We start from the raw sequence: 26000 nt of genomic DNA, 5'->3' as shown, positions 1-26000 counted from the left end.
GGGTCAAACTCTTTTCCTCAAGAGATGTTCAAAATATTCCTTTAGTTATTATGAGACATATATGGATAACTACTTATTTGATCTGTATTTTTTAAAGTTGTAATTTTACTGTACTATGGGGGGAAACACAAAAAAGAGGGGGGGTAACTAGAGCAGATGTTCTTAGAGCACACTGCTTGCTTTTTAAATGATGTAATCCTGGGCATTTGAACCTTGGTTGCTGCAAGACCTCTTTTGACACATGTACAGTTCCCACTTTGAAATACCATGCCTGGTCTTGCAATAGGATTGCCGGGTTAAGATCAATTGATAAAAGGCTTATAGTGACTTAACTGGTTTACCACTCTTGAAACTCAGGTTCACCATGTGATTTGAGGCTGGCACTGAGGAAGAGCAGGGTTCTCCCACTTTTAGCAGCTTGCAGTAGGCAACAGTTCGACAGGTTAAACCTTTTCTAATACAGAAACACTGTTACGGGGAAAGCTTCACCTGTCGACAGCAACCCTATTTGGAAAGAGGAAAAGTCAGAAGCAGGGACCCTTCCCTAGTAGTGGTCAAGATGCATGAATAAAGGAAGCTGTCCACTTCAGACTTGATGGACAGCGAAGAGGATATCAATGTGTCTGGTGGAGCTTAAGAGTGTACAAAGAGTCTCACTGTTGAATCAGCCCCACAGCCCATCTAGACTGGCATCCTATACTCAAAGTGGCCAATCGGATGCCTCTGGGGAGCCTGAAAGCAGGACCCAAGCACAAAAGCTCTCCGCTCCCCACCCCTTGCGATTTCCAGACACTGGTGTGCAGAAGCATCACTGCCTCCAACCTGGTTGGATTCAACCCTCAGTTTTAAAAGTTCTCAGGAAAAACAAGGCTTAAGGCAATATGCAACTCTATGAAATAATGGGGGAAATTAATAACAATAATAATAATTTATTATTTGTACCCCGCTCATCTGGCTGGGTTTCCCTAGCCACTCTGGGCAGCTTCCACAAAGACTCAAAATACACTAAGATGTCACACATTAAAAACTTCCCTGAACAGGGCTGCCTTCAGATGTCTTCTGAATGTCAGGTAGTTGTCTATCTCTTTGACATCTGGTGGGAGGGCGTTCCACAGGGCAGGCGCCACTAGCGAGAAGGCCCTCTGCCTGGTTCCCTGTAGCTTTGCTTCTCGCAATGAGGGAGCCGCCAGAAGGCCCTCAGCGCTGGACCTCAGCGTCCAGGCAGAATGATGGGGGTGGAGACGCTCCTTCAGGTATACTGGGTCGAGGCCGTTTAGGGATTTAAATTACAAATGAGTTTTTATTCCATTGGAAGTATACACCTGTAAGAGGTTTAATAGCCAACAAATGTTTACAGGCAACTGCCCATTTGTGTAGGGGTTATGTTCTGAGGCACCACATGTATAAATGAAAACACATATATTGGGAAACACCACGGGAAAAGCCTGCAGACACCCTCTAAACCTCTGGAAACCCTTGGAAAACTCTTTTAACAGCTCCACCAAACTCCACCACAATTGCTCCCTCCAAACCTCCTAGCTCAAACTCCAGCTCTACACAGGCCTAAGAAGGTCAGTGCAAAGGCTCCTGGGATTGCACTCGCAAAGGCTCGGGGGCGGGGGTGTTGCTAAATGCTATTTTTGCACCATTTTTGATGTTCCCGCAATCTTCTCGGGCCATTTTTGCCCCTTTTCATGCCACATCCAGGTTTGTCGCAATATGCAAGGTTGCACGTGCCTCAACACATGTAAATGGAGAGCTGCTTGTACTTAAATATTTAAATATAATTAATAGGTTGGGGGGGTGGTTTTTGTTTTTTTTTAGAATGATCTTTATTTAGCAAATTAGTGATACTAGCAAAGCCAGGCTGGTATATATGCAAGTTTAAGCTACTTCTAGGATGATCCCTGTTTGTTAACTAGAGCTGCAATCCCTATACGCACTTACCTAGGTGTGAGTCCTGCTAGCTCAAGGAAACATAATCCTGAGCTGACATGCTTGGGATTTGCACTGTAAATCCTTATTTATGTGGGGCTGAGAGCAGGACCTGGGCGCAGCAAGGACTCTCCCCTCCTGCAGTTTCTAGCAAATAGTATTCAGAAGCATTGCTTTCTCCAAAAGTGGAGACAAGAGGTATCTTTTGACTGAACCCAGGATTCTTTCAGAGGTGGGATCAGGAAGGAGGGCAAGGTGCCTGAAACTGATGAATTCAACCACCCCCAGGTTTCCTGCAGTCTCTCTCTCTCTCTCCTTCCCCCTAAAGGGACAGAGCCTGAGAATATGAAGTTCAGCCAACTCCAAGGACACCAGAACTGGAGTGAGCCAAGGCAGAGGCAAGCACTTGCCCTCCAATACCTACGCAACAGAGGTGATTAGGGATATGGGGCGGAAGATTTTTCACAAGGGGTGGGGGACAATTCCGAAATCCAAAATGTGCCGTTCTTCTATTTTTCCATGCAAAACGTTTCCCCCCCCATTTCATAAGTCCAGTGAGGAAAGATTGCAGCTTTTGGAACTTTCTGATTTAGAGAAAAGGCAAGTAACATGGTAGAAATGTTTAAAATTATGCATGGCATGAAGAAAGTGGATAGAGAAAAGTCTTCTCTGCCTCTTTCAAAGCACTAGAACATGTGGACATCCAATGCAGCTGAAAGATTCAGTACAGATTTTAAAAAGGACTTTCTTCATGCAGCGCATAGTTAACCTATGGAACTCATTCCCATGGGAGGCAGGGATGGCTACCAACCTGGGTGGCTTTAAAAGATCACACAAATTCATGGAGAATAAGGCTAACAATGGCTACTAACCATGATGGCTAGGCTCTGCCTTCCTAAGTCAGAAGCAGTAATGCTTCTGAATACCAGCTACTGGGAACTACGGGAGGTGAAAATGCTCTTCTGCTTGGGTCCAGTTTGTGGGTTTCTCACAGGCATCTGGTTGGCCACTGTGAGAACAGGATACCAGACCAGATGGGCCACCAGCCTGATCCAGAAGGCTCTTCTCATGCTCTTGCATTCTTAACAGCTACAACCAGGGTATTTGGCAAGCTTAGCAGTTTCAATGTTTTCTGGGTTTGCTTACTGAAAACAAGCAAACAAGCTATGCTCAATCACTTCTCTAAGCCTTAAGAGTCTTCACCAACCTGTTTCCTTCAAAATGTTTTGGACAGCATTGTGGACTACACTTGCTGAGGCTGATAGGAATTATAGTCCAAAACATCTGGAGAATGCTACGTTGGCTCTAAAGCAATGCTCTTCAGCCTTGGGTTCCCAGATGTTCAACTACAACTCCCATAATCCCTGATCACTGGTTAAATCACCTGGGGATGATGGAGCCTGTTGTCCAGCTTCTGGGGACCCAAAGTTTGAAGAACACTGGTCTAGAGAACCAGCAAATCACCCTCTCAAAATATCCTGATTTGCACAGGACAATCTCCTAGTTCAACTTTTTTCTAGAAAGCAGTTAAGGCAGTGATGCCAAACTTGGCCCTCCAGCTGTTTTGGAACTACAACTCCCACCATCCCTAGTTAACAGGACCAGTGGTCAGGGGTGATGGGAATTGTAGTCCCAAAACAGCTGGAAGGCCAAGTTTGGCCATCACTGAGTTAAGGGGATGAGATTTCTTGCAGACCCCCCTCTCACTAGGCTAATCCAAACCAGGTCACTGTTTTCTTCCCTACACCCACAAACAATGGTTTACTCAGAGTAAAGCCACTGAAATTGATGAACCTAATTTAATCATATCTGTTAACTTCAATGGGTGTACTCTGAGTAGGACTAGCATAGGATATATGGTAATACCATGTGCCCAAATTCGGGCATTACAACTCAGATGCTGGCTAGTTTATCAGTAGCTCGGCAGCAATGGAAGAGGAACCGTGTGAAAACTTTTGATCCTTCACATTAAACTGTAATTTGTCTTTAATTGTGGTAATTGGGAATCTCAGGCTCAGGGGCCCTATAGGCTCCTGGATTCCCCCAGGAGGGATTCTTTAACAGCTGACAAGATTGGTGGGAGGGGAGGAAGAACCCAGTTAGAGAAAGAAGACTTGAAGCAGCTTGAAGACAAACCCATTTATTATGACATAAGTCACTGTCTCTCAGCCTAACCAACCTCACAGGTTTGTGAGGATAACTGGGGAGGACGAAAACTATGTACACCACCTTGAGCTCCTTGAGGGAAAAGGTGGCATTTAAAATGTAATAAATAAATAAGCCAGAATCAAGCAATTTGATAACTCCCCAGATGTTGTAAATTTCTACTGCCATTAGCGGCAGCCAGCCTGGCCAATGGTGAAGGATGATGGGAGTTGTAGTCCAGCAACATCTGCAAGGCTGGAGGTTGCTCACCCCTGTTCCTAAATGGGTGAAAGGCTTTATACTGACATGCATGCCGAGAAGGAATTGCTTTTACCAGGTGACTTCCTGCCAGGCCTTCAAAAAACCAGAGAAGAGGCACTACACACGAAAATTAGCAGTTTGTGAGCTCACACAGTGCATATTATGTCCTCACACACCAAGATTTGTGTAGAAAATGAGCAACTATGCACACAGAGAAGACATCTACTTAACAAATGGCAATAACAGTAATGAAAATAAGAATGGGAAACCTTTTTCAGCCCAAGGGCCATATTCTGTTCTGTGAAACATTCTGAGGGCCGCATGTCGGGACTTGGCAGAGCAAGAGGCAAAAGTGGACGGAACAACAAATGTAAATTCTACCTCTGCGCCGTGGGATAGTTTCTACACACAAACACCCTTCTCCAGCCCCCATCCAGGCAGCCAAGAGGCACTATCAGAGCTCAAGGACACATTCCAGCCAGGCCAAAACACTCAGGGTGTGACACAGAGACAGTGGGGTTCAGGAGAGAGGCAAAGTTCCAAGAACTTGACAGAGATGTCTGGTAGGCTACAGCTGGCCTCTAGGGATGAGGTTCCCCACCTCTGATGTAAAAAGAGCCACCATGCATCAGATTGAGGCTCTCCCAGACTAGCATCAGGCTGCTCATGGTAGCTAACCAAACAGCCCTCAGGGAAGCCCACAAAGAGGGCTTGAAGCTAAGGTTGGTTTTTGGCATACATCTGTCTCAAGAGCCAGTATAGTGTGCCTCCAGGGGTTAGGTTGAACCTCTGTGTTAGCTGCAATGAAGTGACCTCCCCTGGGTGCAAGCCTGGGCAGTGTGTATGGAGGTCCTGGACTACCCTAATGCCCTTTTGGCCTCACTGATGTGATTCAGAGGAAAGCAGAGCAATATGTTTGGCACCAGCTTGCATGCAGGAGTTGCCAGAAGGAGGCGCACAAGGCACTACCCAACCGTCTTAGGGACTCCACTGTGGATTTGTGTAGGGTTTACTTTACTTTCTTCTCCCAAAGATATCCTGCAAAGCAGTGGAGGTTTAGGATCAGAGATTTCCTTCTTCTAGATAGACTACCATCCCAGGTTGACAAGGCCCTTCTGTCCCTATTAAAGCTACAATTTGCATCCCTCTGCCTGTCCACCAGCAACTGGAATTCAGAGCTATGTCATCTCTCAACACCGGTGGTTGGTTTCATTTATTCCCTTTATAAACCTCTTACTATACTACCTGAAAGTTCTTGAAGCAGCTTACAACAGATTGATTCCTATTATGGATATGACATTATAGATCACAAACAGCCCATGTGCTGCTTTATGAAAGATTATGGTCAACTACTTCCATCACCCCCAGCTGGCACAGCCAATGCTCAGGCATGATGGGAGTTGTAGTCAACATAGAACAGTAATAACATAGGCATCTGCCTTATGCCAAGTCAGAGCACTGGTCTATCTAACTCCACATTGTCTACACATCGACTGGAAGCAGCTCTCCAGGGTTTCAGGCACAGATCTCTCCCAGCCCTACCTGGGGACTGAACCTAGGATCTTCAACACTGAAGGCAGATGCTCTACCGCTGACCTACGGGCCTTCTGCCAAAATTAGTCCAGCAACAGCTGGATGGCACCATGTTGGCTACTGACGGCATGTCCTGTTTCAGCCTTCTCCAACCAAGTGTCCTCCAGAAGCAGCTGGACTCCCAACATCATCCCTGACCATTGTGCCTGTTGGCTGGGGGGCTGATGGGAACTGGAATCAAGAAACTCCCAGAAGGCCACAGCTTACTCAATCCCTCCTCTAAGACAGCGATGCCAGGGATCGAACATGGAATCCTTGCCATGCAACAGGTGTGCTCTGTCACTGAGCTCTCTCAAGAGGTGTGCAACAAGTGGGTTTTGCATACCTGTTTGGCGGGAGGCTGAAGAGGAATTATGGAGATGGCTAAATGCAGACAGAAGTGGCAGAGAGGAAACTCCCCCCCCCCAATACAGCCCCTCTTAATATTATTTTACATATGCAAGGAAAAGATTACAAGGCCAACCTGTTCTCCTTGCTCCATATGTGTAGGAGGCATGCAGGGATTATAAATGAGTTTCCCCAGAGCTGGGAGGGGCCCAGAGAAAACGTAAGCTCCCCACCATTTTTGCCTATCCTAAGGGGGGGGCAGAGTCTAGACTAAGCCATGCCCCCTTCCTTCTTCACACATTATGGAGCAACAGATACCTACCTACTTCCTCTTCAGGAAGGCCACAGAATCACAACATGGGATTTCTCTCTCATTGCTTTTGAATTATTTCTTTTGGGGGGGGGGGAGAAGCCAATACTTCTTTACTTTACTCTGACCCTAATTAGGTGTAAAGAGCACACACCTCCTTCCCCACTTACACCCTCAAAGTCCACTTCTGATTTCTTCACCACCACCAGTTTAGAAAAGTGGCACACAAGATCAAGCAGAAGGAGGGGAACTGACCTCCCTTCACCTCCTCCCTCCATTATGGGTCAAAGGGCACTCATTCCAAGATAGATTCCCCCCACCCTTTTTGGAAAGGGGAAAACAAAAGGTCAAATGGGGAGAAAATGAGGCAACTGTCCCCTTCCATCCACTTCCTTGCCCCTTCCCTGTCATGGTTGAAGGGCATCCACCCCTATGGAGGACAGATGAGCCCACTAGGAATTACTCCCCCACCCTTAAAAATAAACAGATTGGAAGTGGCAATGCTCAAGCAGATGAAGAAGGGGGCAACTGGCATCCCCCCCCCCGCAATTCCTCTTCCAGCCCCTACTATTATGGAGAAAGGAAACCCAATTTCCCCTTCTTCTCAAAAGCACAAGTTACTACCAATTATCCCTCATTGTTTGAAACTGAAATTAGGGTGTGTGCCAGAAGCTCAAGCAGGGAAGCAGAAGGCGAAGGGAGCATCTAACCTCCTCCACTCCCTCTCATCATAGTGCAAAGGGCTCCCACCTCCCCCATTATTGGGGGTGGGAGTATAAATAGACACTCCTTTTAGTCAGTGTTCAAAACTCCCATTGTTCTAGGAGCATTTTGCGACAGGGAATTTCATTAGCAGGAGCAGTTTCTGAGCTCTGGAAGATTTCAGATTAAAACCGCAGAGTGGAAGGAAAGGAGGACCTTTTTCTGCCTCCCCACTTCCAGCTACTCTCTGAAGACTGGAGAATAGACTCTCTTAAGAATATTAGGGGGGTGGGCAGGGGAAGGACTAGACCATGTGAAAAATCAACATAATATTTTAGCTGCGGTTCATTCATTTCCAGCTTTGCATTCTTGTTATATAAAAAAGCACGCCTATACATTCCATTGTTGTGCCCATAACCTAGGTTTAAGGTGCCATTTAGCTCCTAGCTTTCATATCTCAGTTTCGAACCCTGCTTTTAGTCATAGTTGCCCTAGCCTTTTCTTTTCTTTGCTTAATGGGGAGGGACATAAAAGAATGGGCAGCAAATAGCCCCCTACCCTACCCCCCAAAAAAAAATTTGGGCAGAAAGCACCCACATCCTACTACTCCTGGGAGAAAAACAGACACTCCTTTTTGCCATTCCTCCCTTAACCTTAAAAGGGGGGGGGAACATAAAGAGTGGGCAACTACTAGCCCTCCTTGCCCCCATTTATAGGGCGGAAGACACCCCCTCCTCCAACCCATGGAAACATTCCTTTTAGACATTCCTCCCCTACCTTTTTAATTGGGGGGGCTATAAAAAGCGGGAACGAACCCCTTCACATTATAGGGTTTTATAAGGCAACTGCCCCTATCTCCCCCCTAATTAAAGGGCACCCCCCCCTAATTATAGGGCGAAAGGGCACTGACCTCCTGCAATCCCTGAGATGGGGGGGGGGTGGCTCAGAAAATCCCACTACAGGGATTTTTCCCCTTCACGGGAGGAGCGGGAATGAAAGAAGGTGAGGTGGCAAATGGACTCCCTCCCCTCCCCCTCCGCCCAGTTATGGGGCAAAGGCCACCCACCACCTGCTCCTTCCTCACTGAGGGCACAGGGACCCCTCCATTTGGGGGGTGCCCCCTTGCTTTTGAAAGAGGGAGGGCAGCAGGGGCAGGCCCTGCGACTGCCCTGCCCCTTCCCCATCCTCCCCTCACAAGTGTCCTTGTGGGGAGGGGGTCCCGGGGCGCCTCCCTCCTCCGACCCCCCGCTTACCTGCCCAGGTTGCTCTCCTTGCTCGGAGGAGGCCATGTTTCCAGACCCGGCTAATCGATCCTCGGATGCCATGGATTCTGAAGAGGGAAGGCGGCCGATGGAGGCGGAAGCAGCCGAGCTCCGAGTTGCCGATCGACGAGGGAGAAGCCGCTCGCTCCTTGCGAAATTTGCAGGGGGTTAATTTAAGCCAGACGGCGGCAAGGAGGGGATAAGGGCTCGTTTGGTGGTTAGCGCGATCCTGAGCATGTCTGCTTAGAAATGCACAAGCTGCCTTATGCTGAATCTGCAGCTCTGGCCCATCTGCACTTTGGTGTTGCCTGCACTGGCTGGCAGGGGCTCTCCAGGGTTTCAGGCAGGAGGCATCCCCTACTGCTCCTGGGGATTGAACCTGGGGAGCTTCTGCAGGGAAAGCAGGTGCTCCACCGGCCCTTCCCTTAAGACAGTGGTTCTCAAACCTTTTCCCCCCTTCCAGGCACACTTTCGGAATAAAAAATTGTTCGCGCCACACAGGGTTTTTAATTGATAAGAAATACACTGGAAAACAAAAAGAAACAACCCCCAGCAGTGCTTGATTTATAACATAGAGCACAACTAGTTTAGAATATGGCAATGGGAAATCCAGAAACTATAAAACAGTGCAGCTGCATAAGAACATTAATCACCGCACTGACTGGCAGCAGCTCTCCCAAGGATTCAGGCAGAGGGTCTCTCCTCCCAGACAGTCCTACCTTGGAGATGCTGAAGGTTGAACCTGGAACCTTCCACATATAAAGTAGACCCTGTACTGCTGAAAGAAGGGTCATGTGTGACCTCCCCGATGTTATTAAGAGCTCAAATAGTCATGGGTGTGCGATAAAAGAATGTCTGGAAGGGAGCCCACAAAAGACCCCCTGTACAAACACAGCTATGCCTTCGTAGTTCATACTCCCTATAGTACTTCAAAGCCACGAGATTTTATTTCCAGTTAAATAATTCAACTTTAGGGTTACAAAGTATCCCCGTTCCCTCTTGAAGCAAGTACAGTAATTTGATAGTATGAAGCGAATGAATATGTAAACTTATCCTTGAACTGGAGACTTCGGAGAGATGCTGGCTGAGGGAGAAATAAATTAATGGGATTTCTTGCTTTGTCACCTCAAAATCGGGATTCGTTTAATTAGATGGATGAGAACTACATTTCCCATCGTGCAAAGAGGCGGGTTTGCCGTCCAGAGGCTAGAGGGCGGAATGAATTTGGGAAGAGAACTACATTTCCCAGGCTGCATCAGCAAAGCGAGCTCTGCTCCGATTGGTTGCCTGCAAAGAGCGGTCTGAGACTTTCTCTATCTAACAGCCTTCTTTATAGCAGAGCCGAACACAAGCAAAGCGATGGCGGCTGGTTCCAGGCTTCCCCAGTTGAAGCAATGTCTCATCAGGCAGAATGGCCAACAGGAGCAGCACGGGGTGGCGGCCTCCTGCCTCCGGGAGCTGCGAAGCAAAGGTAAGCGGTTTCCCCCCTCTCCCCTCCTCTTTTTACAGAGGCAGAGATTCCACAGGTGAAGCTTCCCATATCAGTTTCCGTGGGTATTGACAGCTGCACCGGTTGAATTTCGGTCTGGGATGCATCTTTAAAAGAGGATCTTACCCAGGGCGGTGGGGAGGTGGAAGCCCGGGAGAGCAGCAGTAACTTTAACAACAAAAAGTCAAAATAGTTTTGTGGTACCAGAAAGACTAATGAATTTATTGTGGAATAAGTTTTCCTGGATCAGTGTCTGCTTCATCAGATGCATAAACTATTATCCAAAGTTGGCAAGAATGTCTTCTCTCTCTCTCTCTCTCTCTCTCTCTCTCTCTCTCTCACACACACACACACACACACACACACACCACAGTTGTACTTACCTGCAGGATTACAGTTCATAAATCTAATGGACCATGCTCCACAACATCATAAATCATACATAATCATAAATTTGCTGGCCTGTCAATTGCTGTCAGTTTTGCCACCCCTCTGGTTTTGTTTTTTTCCAACCAGGTTTCAATAAAACGTATTTTTTTTAGATTATGTAATACAGTGGTACCTCAGGTTAAGTACTTAATTCGTTCCGGAGGTCCGTTCTTAACCTGAAACTGTTCTTAACCTGAAGCACTATTTCTTGGTTAGCGGAGTCTGTAACCTGAAGTGTATGTAACCCGAGGCACCACTGTAATAGTAAAACAGTATACCAGATATGAATTAGAATCCTAAATCCCGATATTTCCTTTCTTTTCCTTCTGACTTGCAAATAAAATGAGATAGCAGTTTTAAATATATAACTCCAAACTGGTTTGGGTAAGTGATGAACTGAAGAGGAGCAGATACCACTAAGATTGTCTATAACTGGGGTCTCAGTATAGAATCATGGTGCCCTCAGATAGCCCAGCTGATAGCTTCCAAAGTTCCCTGGCCCTCAAATTTTAGAGGGTTAGTTTTGCCTTTTCTTTGTGGTTGTTTGGGGGCGGGGGTACCTGTTACTTGTGGGGGTGTTGTTTCCTTCTTTTTCTATGTTTCATCTGTTTTTGGTAGGAGGTTTTGCCTGTAGAAGGGAGGTTATGAGCATTAATAATTTTTCTTCTGTGAAATGGGTATTTTTTTGTGATGCCCACAAATGTACCCCCAGGCCCAAAGAGAGGAGTTGGGAGGCTCTGGACTCCCAAGGCAGTCTCATTTGGAATACCGTGGGCTGTTCCGGCCACCCCTTCTGAAAAAATTAATAGTGTCAAGGAAATAGTGTGAAAGGTGCAGAAAAGCAGGGCCAGCCCACTCATGAGACAAAGTGAGACAACTGCCTCTGGCAGCAGGATCCAGAGGGGAATACATTGCCTCCTCCTGCTGCTGCTGCTGCTGCTGCTGCTGCTGCTGCTGCTGCTGCTGCTGCCAGTGTCAGTGACAGCAGCATGCAGTGCATTGTGCATTCCCCTCTGGATCCTGCTACTCGAGGAGGGCAGATCTGCTGCCTCTTTGGCACACACACACCCCAGCTCAAAATGTTGCCTCTACAGTAGCCTCTTGGTGAACAGTAGGTGCTACTGGTCTCCTGCTCCCTTTGTTCCCAATTTAGAACTTTATTTCTCCCTTGTAGATCTTCACTCACCCCTTCCTCGTTGGCTGGAGAGGCATCATTTTGTGGTTTGCCTCAGATGTCAACAAGTCTTGGGCTGGCTATGGGGAAAAAGCCAACCAAAATGAGGCTGGAGCACTTTCCCTATGAAGAGGGTCTAAAGATTTTGGGGTGTGTGTTAATGTACTGATTGATTTTCAAGAATGCAATATCTATAAGGAAACAAGAATTAAACTCTCTAGGGAGTGGGCCCAGCCAGACAACGCAAGCAACCCATCTGGTCACTTGGGACATGTTAAAGAAGGACACAAACTGGATAGATGGGCTAATTATTCCTTGCAGTGTCAGAGAGGAGCATAAGTCTTGTGACCTGGTGCTGTGCAGACAGGTGTGCCTAATCCCACTGAAATGTGAAGCACGCCTAACTGCATAGAATCAAGGCACTGGAATCTTGTTGCAAGGGGTTCCACAGTGCAGCGTTTGGACTGTGCAGCGAAGCCACTTGAAGAAACAAAATTGATTGGGGCGGGCAGAATGTAATAAAGCCTGGGTGTTTGGAAAGAGGAGCTTACTAGAAGAAAAGGCAGTGGACCTTCAAAAGGAAGTGAAAAAAGGAAGGTAACGTAGTTGAGTGTCTTATGATTAAGGGGTGTGGACAAAACTCTTGTTAAAGTTCAATTGCATTAAAGAATTCTAATCTCCATTGGTGAGGAGGGAAGCTGTTGCTGAACCTGTGTTACTTGTGGCTCCCAGGCATTTAGAATTGCCCTGCAGCCTTCTAATACAGAATTGTGCACTGCAAATTACACACAGCTGACCTGCAAGCTTTTGTGGTGAAAGCTCTCATTCTTGCATAGCCCCGGGCAAGGAAGGCCACAGTAGTTAGACCTCACCCCCTATGTTTTCCCCCCATCTGCATTAGTCACTTGTGCCATGTCATCTCAATTAGTGGCTCCCAATCAGTGGATCGCTTAACGATTTCTCTGCCTGTTATAGCAATTGCAGTGGCACTGTGCTAGATGCCATATGATTTTTAATTGTATTTTTATTACTGCTTTTACTTCTGATACTGTTTATTGTATTACAATAAAAGCAGCAATAAAAATACAATTTAAAACCAATTTGATGTGGCCATTTCCTGTCTTCAAATGCAGATCCACAGGCACACAAACCACCTGAATGAAACTCATAGACTACCGTGGTCCACCATTTTGGAACCCCTGGTCTAAATGGAAACAGACTCTCAGTTTACAAAGGTTTCCCTTCGTTCACCTGGATTCACTGGTTGTTCGCCCTTGGAGTGTAGCTATTTACAAAGAACCTTTTAGCGTTGTACAATTTGGCAAGACGATACCTGCAATACTTTTCATAATAAATTTGATGTGAGATAAATAATTGTATTTTCCTAATCCTGGCTTTATTGTTAATGCCAGAGGGGAGAGAAAAGGGCAAACACGTGTTTGTATAAATAAAGATAAATACACTTTCCACAGAAACTGTTGTATGCCATTGGGGCCAAGACTTTCTTGACTGTTGTGGTGACTCTTTAGGAACATGGGAATGTCTGCACTGACCTGCAGCAGCTCCCTAGGGTTGCCAGGTGACATCCCAAGCCTTACCTGGAGACGCCAGGGATTGAACCAGGGACCTTCTGCATGCAATAATAATAATAATAATATTTATACCACCAAGCTATATGGACTCTTCCCCTTTCCACAGCCTGTGACCTCCTAGCAATTGACAAGGCCTCAGAGCCCATCACGCTGGTGTTGGCTGAGGATGGCACCATTGTGGATGACGAGGACTATTTTTTATGTCTGCCGCCGAACACCAAGTTTGTGGCACTGGCAAAGGGCGAGAAGTGGTCCACCAGCAGCATAGGTAAGTGGAAGAGTTGAAGCTCTATAGGATATGGATGCTGTGTGTAGGGGCAAATGAGGTCCTGGGCAAGAAGCACCTTTGTTGCTGCTGCCAGCACTACCACCACCCCCTTTAGGGTCTTCAACTTTTTAGAACAGGTAACGACCAATTTGCACGCGCCCAATTGACATACGACCGCAATTGCGCACATCGCCGCACCCCAGAAGTGGCTGGAAAAGGTGTTGTGGGTGGAGGCGGAGCGGGTTTATGCATGGGGGTCTGGAGCACAACTCCCACACAAAGCAGTCGTTGCCTTACCTTATTGTTGCACTTGCAGAGCATCACATGCTTTTGGTGCACATTTTACACCTGCCATATAAGGCATTAATTTACCTAAAACAGGGATAGCCAACATGGTACCTTCCCGATGTTGCTGGACCACAGCTCCCATCATCCCTGACCTGTGGCCAAGCTGGCTGAGGTGGATGGGACTTGTAGTCCAGCAACATCTGGAGGGGCACCAATTTCCCACTCCTGTTCCATGCTCTTAGCACTAGAGCTCTTGAACATCCAATGAAGCTGAGCGCTGGAAGATTCAGGACAGATAGAAGAAAGGACTTCTCTATGCAGCGCAGTTAACCTATGGGACTCATTTCCACAGGAGGCAGTGATGACCATCAACTTGGATGGCATTAAAAAAGGATTGGACAAATTCACAGAGGGCAAAGTTGCTACTAGGCACAATGCTTATGCTGTGCCCTCCAGGAGGGGGAGAGTGTTTTTGTGCTCGAGTCCTGCTTGTGAGTTTCCCACAGGCATCTGGTTGGCCAGGGATGATGCTGGACTAGGTGGGCCACTGGCCTAGCCCAGCACAGCTCTTCTTATGCTCTTATGTTCTTTTAACCCTGATTAACTTTGGCTTAGGGGATGTGGGTGGCGCTGTGGGTTCAACCACAGAGCCTAGGACTTGCCAATCAGAAGATCAGCGGTTCGAATCCCCGTGACGGGGTGAGCTCCCGTTGCTCAGTCCCTGCTCCTGCCAACCTAGCAGTTCGAAAGCACGTCAAAGTGCAAGTAGATAAATAGGTACCACTCTGGCGGGAAGGTAAACGGCATTTCTGTGCGCTGCTCTGGTTTGCCAGAAGCGGCTTAGTCCTGCTGGCCACATGACCCAGAAACTGTACGCCGGCTCCCTCAGCCAATAAAGAGAGATGAGCGCCGCAACCCCAGAGTCGGTCACAACTGGACCTAATGGTCAGGGGTCCCTTTACCTTTAACTTAGGCTTAGCTCAGTGTGGCAGTAAAAAGGACCAGGGAGGAGAACAGTGGCTGCAAGTTCCTCTCCAGGAGTCGCCACATTTGCACGGCATCCCTATAGTGTTATCACATACAGTGTTATGTGAACAAGCTGATTACTTTGTGAATTTTGGCATAAACCTGCTCAATAAGCTTTACCTTTGCACTTATAACTGTGGCTCTTTTTCAGATGGGGGCACAGCTTGGCTCAAGGAAGACGTCACAGACGTTGACAGAGTGGACGGTGGTGGTGGTGGTGGAGAGAAGTGGAGGCAACTGGCCAGACAACTGAAGGACGACCTCTCCACCATCATCTTGATGTCGGAGGAAGACCTCCAGGTAAAGGAAGGGCCATGTACCTTTGGCAACAGGGTGGGGGGAGTGAGGATCCCACACCTTTGCTGTAAGAGGATGGACCTTGTCTTATTCTAGGTGCTCATCGATGTGCCATGCTCCGACCTGGCCCAAGAGCTTTCTGAGAACCAGCCCAAGATCCAGACTCTGCAAGACACCCTTCAGCAGGTGCTGGACAGGCGGGAAGAGGAACGGCAATCCCGGCAGCTTCTGGAACTCTACCTGCAAGCGTTGAAAAACGAGGACCACATTGTACCCAAAGCAGAAGGTAATGAGGCTGTTGGCTGAGGCTCGTTTCTCAACAAACCATGCCAGAGTGAAGAAAGAGGGGCAATATGATGGTCCCTTTACCTTTATGAATTATTTTAATCATCATTACCTAGAGCCAGGATCAGAGGAAACTGCCATGGACGAAACAGACGTGGTTGACGCTGGGAGCAGCAACAGCAGCAGCAGCAGAGGTGCTGGTAACAGGGTTCCACTCAGCAGCCATGTTCGGACCACACTTAAAGAGAAGTCTGCCCCAGAACTTGGCCTGGCAAGTCAGGACTTAGAGGTGAGTCCACACAGAGTTCTTTCCCTTTGTTGTGCCTGGATTCCAAATTGAATAAAATCTCCAGGGAAAGAGAAAGGGCAGGATAAAACATTTGGGAACTAATGTAAAAAGGTAAAGGAACTCCTGCCCGTACGGGCCAGTCTTGCCAGACTCTAGGGCTGTGCGCTCATCTCACTCTATAGGCCGGGAGCCAGCGCTGTCCGCAGACACTTCCGGGTCACGTGGCCAGCGTGACAAGCTGCATCTGGCGAGCCAGCGCAGCACACGGAACGCCGTTTACCTTCCCGCTGGTAAGCGGTCCCTATTTATCTACTTGCACCCGGGGGTGCTTTCGAACTGCTAGGTTGGCAGGCGCTGGGACCAAACGACGGGAGCCCACCCCGCCGCGGGGATTCGAACCACCGACCATGCGATCAGCACGTCCTAGGCGCTGAGGTTTTACCCACAGTGCCACCCGCGTCCCTAGGGAACTAATGTAGTCAATATTTATTCTAAAAGAGGGTGGGGTCAGGTGAACAAACACACAGCCAGAATTGGGTTAGCATCACTCTCTCCCTCTAGTCCATTTGTCTTCCAAGGTTCCAAATTCTACCTTCTCTGAGGCCCTAAGCTATTTGGAGCTGAATCTGCCACTCTTCCCGTTTTTGTCTTAACTGGATTTTCCAGTCAGCACCACATAAAGATGTTTGTCCTTCTCTTCGGCTCTTAAAATGTTTTTAAGTTTAAAGCTTTTAGGCATTGATCTCCTTGTTGCTTTGAAACAAAAACAATTTGTAGTTCCCAGTGTTGTTTTTGTTTGATGTGTTTATATTGTATTTTTTGATACTCCTTTCCTGCAATCTTACCATGAAGCATAGTATAGAAAGTCTTAAAAATTAAATTACAAATAGAACCAACACAAACAACTTCCTTGCACCAGTTCAAACCATCTATCAATCTAGGCTGCTGATGTCTAGCAAGGTCCTCTCTCATTATTGTTTCTGGGAACCTCTTTGAGAGTAGAAATGTCCAAGGATTATGCATGTAAATCATGTCCCCTGCCAGCAAGCCATGTGGCATCAAGAGAGAGCCAATCATGAATCTGACAAATCTTACACAGCTTGGTCCCAAGTGATAGATTCTTCTTTCCTTTCTGTTGCAGCTGGTTTACAAGGCAAACCCAGAAGCTCTTGCTCTGACCCTGAACTGGGACAAGCCGAAGACAGAGGCCTTGCAGCAAGCCTGTGGGGAGGAACTTTCAAGGCGCCTACAGCAGGTTCACGCCCTAAACTCCTTGAGGAGCATGTCCAAGGGCAAGAAAAAGTTGCCATGGGGGGACTGGTTGAGTTCCAAACGCAAGAAATAAGGAGGCCTTGGGAGTCCAGGTTTGGACGCATTGATGAGTTTTCTGTGCCTCTACAAACTGAACAACACCATGTGAGCACAGAAATTCTAACCAGGACATTGTTCACTGAACTCTGCATCATTCTGCATGGAGAAAAAGTCTTTGCATTTCTACAAAGCACTGCAGTATACCAACTGCCAAATTAGGGGGGGCAAGATTATTTCGTGCACATGCTATGAGGGCCTGCTGGAATCCTTACAAAGATTGTGATATATATTTCCAGCGAGGAAAAACTAAAAAAACCTATCTCCTTTATGCTTACAGGTGGTGCTGTTAAGTTGCCACCATGATTAATTTCTGGCTTTGGCACTGGCCCAACGCCCTAGAGTTTATGGGTCCTGTTTTTTTGTGCCTGATCACCTTTTGCCTTACCTTCCTGCTAGAACATCACACTCCATTACAAATATGTACAAAATGTGCATTTTAGTGGCACGTTGCATGCTGTAGTAGAATGCAGCCAAACGTCTTGTATTCCAAAGCCACGCTTGGAAAGTGGCCCCCAACTGGTAGCTCTCCTTCTCTTGCCTCAGTGCCTGTGCCGTTTCTATGAGACTCCGTCTGTTTACGAGGATTACATTAAGAAAACAATAATCGGACTTTCTGGGGCATTCCAGCTGAGACTATAACCTGCATAAAGTATCATGGGATAGTCACCACTCCTATTAGCAATAAATTCGACTAGCAAGCGGTTTGTTTTTTAGAAACAAAAACCCCATTTAACCCTACATTTGTCTAGTATTAAAACGTTTGTATTATTATATATGTTTCTGCCTGCTGTCTGTGCTACTGGTTTTTTAAGCTTAGGTATGTATGCCTTTGCCTACAAATCCCAACTGCTTTAGTATGTGGGCCAGCCCCCTACAAAGAAGCAACAGATAAGATAACTTCTGAAACTGCTATACAGTTCTCATGTATGTTTTCCCTCCTCTAACACAGCAGAACAGTTTTAGCAAAAACTGTGCATGACATACATCCCTGAAATGGCCTTGGGGTTTTAATGATGAAATACAATCACGCAGATAGGAAGCTGACTTGTACAAATCAGACCGTTAGCCCAGTCTTGTTTATTTCTGAGTGGCAACAGCTCCCCAGGCTCTCAGCCCTTTAAGAGCCACCTGCCATGGATGCTTTAGCTAAAAATCCTCCGTTGGACTTCTTCCAACTCCATAATTGTATAATTCTATGAACTCCCATCAGCCCTGACCATTGGTCATGCTGGATTTGGAGTCCAGCAACATATGAAAGAGTCCAGATTTTCCCCAGCCATGATTTAAAAGGACCCCCAAGTGCAGACTTTCTTCAGCTTTGCTACAACAAGAGAATCTGATCAGTGGGGGAGGGAGGGCAGTTAGTACCAGTGTCTGTCCAATTCACATACAGAAGAAAAAAATGCCCAGGTCAAGTTTACAAACTGAGCCAGAGGCACTACATGACATGTTGCTAAGGAAAGAGGCACGTGTAATCACATGTCCACGCTCTCTCTGGATAGAATACATCACAAAGGTTACGTATGCACACAGCAAAGTTTTATTCCAGACTCTAAAGGCTTATTTGTACTAGGAGACAAGCTTAGCACTAGCAAACAGCAGAGGAAAGACAAGTTGGGACAACACTCTTTAGTGTGCTGGTGAGAATCTGTGAGGAACAGCTGAAGCTTTCCCCCAATATGTTTGTGTGTGTTACTCATTCCTTCTCTCCCACAAAGACCAGCACGTCAATTCAAGGTTATGCAGCTTGGCACAAAACACTTCACTATACCAGTGATTAGCTTGGTGGTGGTTGTTGTTGTGTGTGTGTGTTTTAATTTCCTAAATTTCTTTAACAAAAACATTTCAGGATCTGGTTTCCATGCTCCAATTTTAAATGAACACAAAGTTCCGAGAAACCAAGGCTGTGTTCTTAAACACCCTTGTGAGAAGTGGAGACCCACAGGGCTTCATTTGAAGTAAATGCATTTAACTCTTAGTCCTAACCATCTGTTGTTGGGGTATGTTGTACACGTAAGAGTACAATGCAGTCATCTACATTTTTAATGGATTCAAAGAAATCTAGGCAGAACTGCGTTTATACTGTGATTCGGTGGAAACCCAGAAAAACAACACAGGACTGAGGTTTCTAAGAATCTCAGCTTAGAGGAAAAGTGGGATAAAAAATGTAATTAACAGAACAATTCTTGTTTTGTTTTTTTGGTTTGTTTGTTTTAATGGTACATATCCATCTTGCTCTCCAATGCTATAGGCAGCCCAAGCACATCCACAACACAATTATAACAGCAAGGAGCATACATCTCTCTTTTGATATGGTGCACTAACACGCCTAGTAATTGGTTGGAAATGTGTAGAAGTTATTTATAGGCAAATATACATGGAGTGTGCTTTATTTCACAGTCTGAATGAGATGGGGAACATGAGTTAAATGCCCTACGAACACATCTGCACACGAGTTTGGAGTTATGAGCATACTGATTTGGTTCTCTATGCACACATCTAATATCAACAAAAGGGAAAGGAGAAATTTTAAATTACATAGCAGCACTTGCTGCTCAAGGAGAGAAGTCACCGATCATAGCCATCTCGAGTCCACTGGTGCTAGGGCAACATCCCAAGAAGTAATTTTCGTTAGCAGGAAGAGAAAGTCTTCCAGAAGAAGTTCTTACAGGGTGCCTTTTCCCGGGCTGGGGGCTGAGGATGAGGGGCTCTGTCTTCCCGAGAGCTGAGCCCAGCCTTTTCCTGCCTTGATAGTGGTGCCTCATTCGTACGAGATACCCAGTCGGCGAGGCCAGAAAGGAAAGCAAGCAGCTCACTTCTTTTTATGTCTGTCTGTGCCTGCGAATACTTGCAAATGAAGCAGAGGTGTATTAGGCATTATTGCAGAAATGCAGAACGGCAGGAATAGCTGGGAGAAGCACAAATTGAATGGTTTTACAAACACAGAGCATCAACTGCTTTGGGCAAGATTAAACACAGTTGAAATGAATTCAGTTTAAAATGCAAAATATGTTTCAGGTCTGCAGAGCCTTTGGCCCTCCAGATGTTGCTGAACTACAGCTCCCATCAGTCCTAACAAGCATGGACATGGGTGATGGGAGTTGTATTTCAACAACTGGAGAGACAAAGGCTCTCCACACTTGATTTAGGTGAATGAGTGCTAGATTAACTCCGTAAGAACAAGGGAAGCTGCATTCTATTGAGACAAGCCACTGGATCCATCTAGCTCTGTGGAATTTCCTCTGACCAGTTCTCCAAGGTCTCATGTAGAGATCTTTCCTAGACCTGCTGGAGACTGGACCACACAAAGACCTAGCGCACACAAAGCATGCTCTCTGCCACTGATCCTCCTTGTCCCATTTTCATGTGGGCTCTTTACCTACCTAGTGGGTTGAGTGTTGTATTTTGTGAATCAGGATATGCCATGGCAAGGGGCAGTTGAAGAGGGAAGGTATCCTTCACTCTAAAGATGTTTCAAAATGTGTTACTGTACTGTTTTCATTGGGGCGAGGATTTCATTTATTGCACTGTTGTATTTTCTGAGTTTCATTGTTAGTTACAGATACACATTGCCTTTGTTATTCTGTAAACTGCTTAGAAACAGTCATAAGTAGTAAGCAGTATATAAATATATTAAATAAAGAAACTAGGCATTTGTCTTCTTCAAGAGCAGAAATGACAGAGATGAGTGATGATCTCCTATACTGATTTATATCCAGTTGACTGGATGTCTTCTTTTTCTGCCTCACAACTGAAAGAGGGGGAGAACTCCTTTTACATCTTAATTTTCCAAGTCTTCAGTGAAATTGCAAACAAAACAACATTTCTAAAAGGATTTTTTTGTGTGCTTCCTTTTAAGGATAATTCCACTCTGGTCTTCTACTTCATTCATAAAGCTCTCATTAAAAATAACGACAAAGGCGATCAGCTAATAAACTATCAGGCTGCCACGTTGTAGTTCATCCAATAATTTGGATGAAAAATATCTTTTTAATGATCAATTTTATGAACTGTTTCTTGGATCTTTTTCAAGAGAGTGTATAGTAAATCAAGCACTCAAGAGTTGAAAACTCTTAAAACTGCTTCTTTAATGACCATTTTGAAAACCCCATAGCAGCATTCAATTATATTGATAAATGGGGGGCTTCAGATTTTCTTTTCTGTATTATTTAAAGCCTAGACAATGGAGATCTGAGGGAGAGTTCATCAATAATACCTCAGCCAGCTCAGCTCTGCTCTCAATGGGGTTTGTTCTTTCCCATCAGTAAGCACAGTTTAAATTTTACACGTCTGCATTCTTTCAGTTTTTAGCAATTCTCATACATGGCTTTTATTCAAGCAACTCCTACTCAGAGTAGACCCACTGAAATTAATGAACCCAAGTTAGTGGGCCTGCTCTTGGTAGGACTAGCATTGGATACAACTTTATGTTTCCACAACACTGTCAGTAATCTTGTTAAAACCAAATGTTTGGAAGCTCTATTTTTATTTTGTTAAAAAGTATTGGAAACAAAGATCTGTACAGAGGTTTCATTATACAATGTCCCAAATTGCAACCCCGAAGACACATTTATAGTGCACAGTAAAAAGGTAAACAGGTTCCTGCAATCAGAGAGGTTTACTCAAGTCCTTCCTTGGAGATTTTAAAGCAGAGGTTGGATTGCCATCTGTCATGGATACTTTAGCTGAGATTCCTGCATTGCAGGGGGTTGAGCTGGATGACCCTCAGGGTCCCTTCCAACTCTAGAATTCCATTCTGTATGGCTTAGTGCCACTGCATTTCCTACAAATTGCAGCTGAGGCTTTAGTTCTGTAAGAGAACTGTAGCCCCATACACCACTTTCTCTGAAGACCTACTGAGTTCTGTTGGGCTTCCTTCCAAGTAAATGGGTGGCTTTGAATCGTACAGTGATTTGGGATAATACAAACTCAGGCTATCTACTGATAAATTAATTTAAATGGTATCTAAATTCTCCAATTTATATTCCCTCTCTGTGCTGCTTTGCAGTGTCTGTTTTGGACTGTATATTCCTTGGGAGCAAAGATCTACTGTATTTTTCCATGTATAAGACTAGGTTTTTTAAACAAAAAATTAGGTTTAAAATTGAGGCTTGTCTTATACACAGGTAGTGCTGTGGCGTGTTTTCTTAATTTGAGTCCTCCAAAATAGGGCATCTTATACACGGAAAAATACAGTATTTCATTCTGCAACATACCGTGTTCTTTAAACTGTGTGCCAGCTATGTACAACTTCAGAGTAAACAGACACGGGTTGTACTTTTAATAAAAGCAAAGCTAAGAGGAAAGACCAGTTCAAATACTGTACTTTTTTCCCAAGTCACAGAACAGAAAAAAATAAAACAAAACCACCCAATACCCCCCTCCCAAAGCCATGCCAAAAATTAAAATCTGTCTCCCTTTCCTGCCAATTAACAAACTGCAATACCGTCTTACATGGGAGCAAGCCTCACTGAACTCAATAGGACCTGCTTCTGAGTAGCCATTTACAGGATTGCTCTGTCAAGCTTTCATTGATTATTCTATGATTAAAGCTTGCTCACATAATGGATGGAAGGCAAAGTAATTCCTGGCTGTGTTTTATATCAGTTGACTCCTAATTCTCAGCTTACCTTGCTGTCTTTCCACGCAAGTCCTTCTGGAACAGGAAGTGTAGCGGGTGCGGGACAGGAGTAGATCACCACCAGCAGAAACAGGCAGCGCATGAGGTGCGCAAGGAGTGCCATCTGGTTCAGTTCTGCCAGGAGATACTTGCTTGCAAGTTATATTCTGTACCTTTCCCCCCCTTTTTAGGGGAGGGGGCGCACACTTAAATGTTTTTTATTCAAAGAACCCCCTCCTCCTCGCAACCACCACTACCCCTTCCCCCTCCCATCTCCTTCCAAACACAAGCAATGACGCACGAACCAGGGAGCAATTAAGTCCCAAAATTGTGCGTCTTGTTTGATTTTAACCCTTAATTAGAGCCTCTGGGTGCCAATCCCATTAGAGTACATTTACTGTTAATTTAAGCCACATATGCATTTTTCACTTGCTAAAAACAACAACAACAACCCAACCAAACCTCATTTCCTTGCCATTATTCCCATAATGATTAGGCCACTTTGAGCACAAAAATAGGGTGATTTAGCAACAAATGACTCACGATGGTGCGTTTAGTGGAGGGAGAAATGCCTTCTGAGAATAATTGAGAAATCTGCTGCAACAGCCTCAGGATATACTTGGAAAGAACAGAAACTTCACTTCCATGAATACATCTCCAACACCAGCAGAACTCAGTTTGGGAGTGATGCTTAAAATCTCCAGACTGCATAACAGGATCCCAAGGAGCAATTCAATGGCATTAAGGGGTAATTCAATTGGAGGCTGTTCAGCTTATAGGGGCTGCCTATTCTCCTTCCCTCCAGGTAACTTTAAAAGCTGCCTTGTCAGAGGTGTGAGCCTTTTAGCACAAGCTGAAGGGTCTTGTACTCAGTCAGGGTCTTTGCCTTGGGCCCATGCCCCTGTGAGGAGAGACCATTCCTCCAAAGACTGTGGAAAGGAATTATCTTAAATATCCCACATGGAAAAAGACAATCTGGATCTTCTATGGAATCTGTTGCCCCATCCTGCCAAAAAATTAGATTTGATCAAATTTCTTAAGAGTGAAAAGAAAGCAGAGTCTAAAAGCTATGGGAGCTATTGTTGCTTGGGAGTATGCTGCTGCTGTACTCAGTGAAAAGGCCACTTTCCAGAAGCAAGGCACAGGGCTAATGCTCAGTAGCCATTTCTGATATTTTGAACCACAAGGAGTTTGCACTGAATTGTACCATAGCTGTCAAGTGTCCCTTATTTGAAGGGACAGTCCCTTATTCCAGCGCCATGTCCTGCTGCTGTCCCTTATTGATGGATGTCCCTTAAATTTCAAAGGAAGCAGCTCCTCTCCTTCCCTGCCAGCCAGGGAGGAAGGAGGCTCCAACTGTGTTGCTTGGCTGTGTTGCTCACCCAATAAGAAGTCTAAGAACGACTGGGGGGTGGAGCTTGCATGCCTTGTGTGTGGCTAGTTAATGCAAGCTGAGGGGTTTTTGAATGTTGGACGCCATTTTGTTGCACGTGCTGCTGCAAACTTTGCAGTGCAAAGCCAGGCGGGGGAGCCGTCTTAAGTTGAGGCTGCATAGGCCTTGTGGTGCATGTGATTCAGATTCTATTCAGTTGAACCTCTGGTTACAAAGTTGGTTGGACAGTGTTCTCGAAGCTACCAGCATGTGTTTGACCAGACTGCAGGAGGACAGGAAGACTGGAGTGCCTGGAACAGGTGAGGCTGCAGGTCCCTTATTTTGGCTGCTGGTCCCTCATTTTCAAATCTGTAAGTTGACAGCTATGAATTGTACTGTTTGAGGAATTATTTTGGGGTGGTTGTTTTTTGCCCTATTTATGTTGTTGTGCTTCTGATATTATAGAGCTTGTAATATTTGCTCATTTTTAAAGCTTTTGTGATAATTGTGTGCCACTTTGAGCTCAAGCTCATTGTGGAAAAGTGAAACACAAATGCTAAATCAAACCTAAATCAATAAGGGGGGGGCAACCCCTTTACTATGTTACTAGCAAAGAAGTTCAGGGCAGAACTAGGAAATGGATTCTGGACAAAGGTGTGGGGAAACTCAACTTCTAGCTCCCTTTATTTAATTTCACTATTTCTTTATTGGATTTATATCCTACCTTTATTCCCGAAGGAGCATGTGGGATTCACAAAGATATTTGTTGGTAGAAGCTAGGAGGCAAGTGGAAACATGAGAGATGTCTATAAAATTATACATGGTCCTTCTTCCTTCTCTTATAATACTAAACTTCAATGGGTGATACTAAGATTGACTGGCAGTAGGTTCAGGGCAGTCTAAAGAAAATGCTTCTTCACACAACTGATAATTAATTTATGAATGTCACTATCACAAGAAGTGGTGAGGGCCCCTAGCTTGTTTCAAAACAGGTATCGACACACACACATGAAAGGAGGTCATGCCTATCAACGGCTACTAGTCAAAATGGCCATGCCACAGGCCTGAGCTGAAATGGCTGGTTTGATCATTATTTCTCCAACCCATGCAGGGGAAAAGCAGATGGGCAACTTGGGATCTTATTGTGAACTTTGGAACCATATAGCAGGCAGTATGCAAGTTTGTCAAGAGAACTGCTCCCCTGGAAACTTCACATGAAGGGTTCAAGGCACATTGGCATTAGGACTTTCATCTAGCATAGGCCCCATAAATGAGAGTATTTCTTTGATAATGAAGGGAGTCAGTGAGAGAGACAAAGTTGGTTGGAGCTGAAAACAGGAAAAAGATTTCACTTATGAACTGACACTTAGAGCATGTGCCTGCCTGCCGTCAAGAATGTGGAGATCTGGTTAGAGAAATGGGAATGGGTTGTTTATAATAGCCAGCTATGGACTTTTGCTGATTCTTATTATCAATCCTGTCACGAACTGGTATCTATATATTTGTTAAACAATGAAAGTGTATAGCCAGAAGGATCTCAAACCTTATTCTGTTCATGTGTGCTCTGCAAAGAGCCACCCTTGCTTTGGAGAAGTTTGAGGGGTGTTCCAGCATAAAGGTTTTCACTCACCCAGGAGGTCTAACCTCTGGCAGCCATATGCAGACCTCCAGATTCAAAGGCAACATGTCAATCAATACCAATTGCAGGGGGATGGGGTGGCAGCTGGAGAGGGCTACTGCCCCCATGAATGAGGGTTTCCTGGAGACATCTGGTAGACCACCATCAGAAGCAGGATGCTGGACTGGGTGGACCTTTGGTGTGATGCAATACGATTCTTAATGTGTCCCAAAATTTGGAAGTAAAAAAAAAAATCTCTTGCAGGGGTGCTGCCGAGCAAAGGAAAGGGAGCAATTCTTCTGCAAATGCTTGGCCACTCTGAAGAAAGGGACTGATGAAAAAGGCAG

At 45.6% G+C, this 26000-nt stretch overlaps 2 protein-coding genes across 2 annotated transcripts in view; one reads left to right on the top strand and one right to left on the bottom strand.

Moving 5' to 3' along the window:
* The window catches only part of PEX14 (peroxisomal biogenesis factor 14), a 117129-nt gene extending 108496 nt beyond the window's left edge, over positions 1–8633 (bottom strand). Inside the window, exon 1 of the mRNA XM_081201626.1 lies at positions 8527–8633. Within this exon, the coding sequence (XP_081057752.1) occupies positions 8527–8598 (72 nt within the window). The 5' untranslated portion in view covers positions 8599–8633. The remainder of the gene's footprint in view (positions 1–8526) is intronic.
* A 1210-nt stretch (positions 8634–9843) lies between these two features.
* On the top strand, positions 9844–17813 carry DFFA (DNA fragmentation factor subunit alpha). The gene is made up of 6 exons (XM_081201671.1): positions 9844–10006; positions 13326–13487; positions 14953–15101; positions 15195–15384; positions 15500–15672; positions 16814–17813. Exons 1-6 carry the CDS (start codon positions 9895–9897, stop codon positions 17015–17017), a joined length of 990 nt encoding a protein of 329 aa, XP_081057797.1. The 5' UTR covers positions 9844–9894; the 3' UTR covers positions 17018–17813.
* The last annotated feature ends 8187 nt before the right edge of the window (positions 17814–26000 follow it).

This window comes from Podarcis bocagei (assembly GCF_964188305.1).
Source record: "Podarcis bocagei genome assembly, chromosome: 7".
NCBI lineage: Eukaryota > Metazoa > Chordata > Lepidosauria > Squamata > Lacertidae > Podarcis > Podarcis bocagei.
This window is presented reverse-complemented; position numbering and strand designations above follow the sequence as displayed.

Bases quoted from the DNA above. Each gene is read 5' to 3' on its own strand.
- DFFA (XM_081201671.1), top strand. From the start codon at position 9,895: ATGGCGGCTGGTTCCAGGCTTCCCCAGTTGAAGCAATGTCTCATCAGG. The intron at 13,488-14,952 runs GTAAGTGGAAGA...GCTCTTTTTCAG, and splicing joins GTGGTCCACCAGCAGCATAG to ATGGGGGCACAGCTTGGCTC. The intron at 15,102-15,194 runs GTAAAGGAAGGG...GTCTTATTCTAG, and splicing joins TGTCGGAGGAAGACCTCCAG to GTGCTCATCGATGTGCCATG.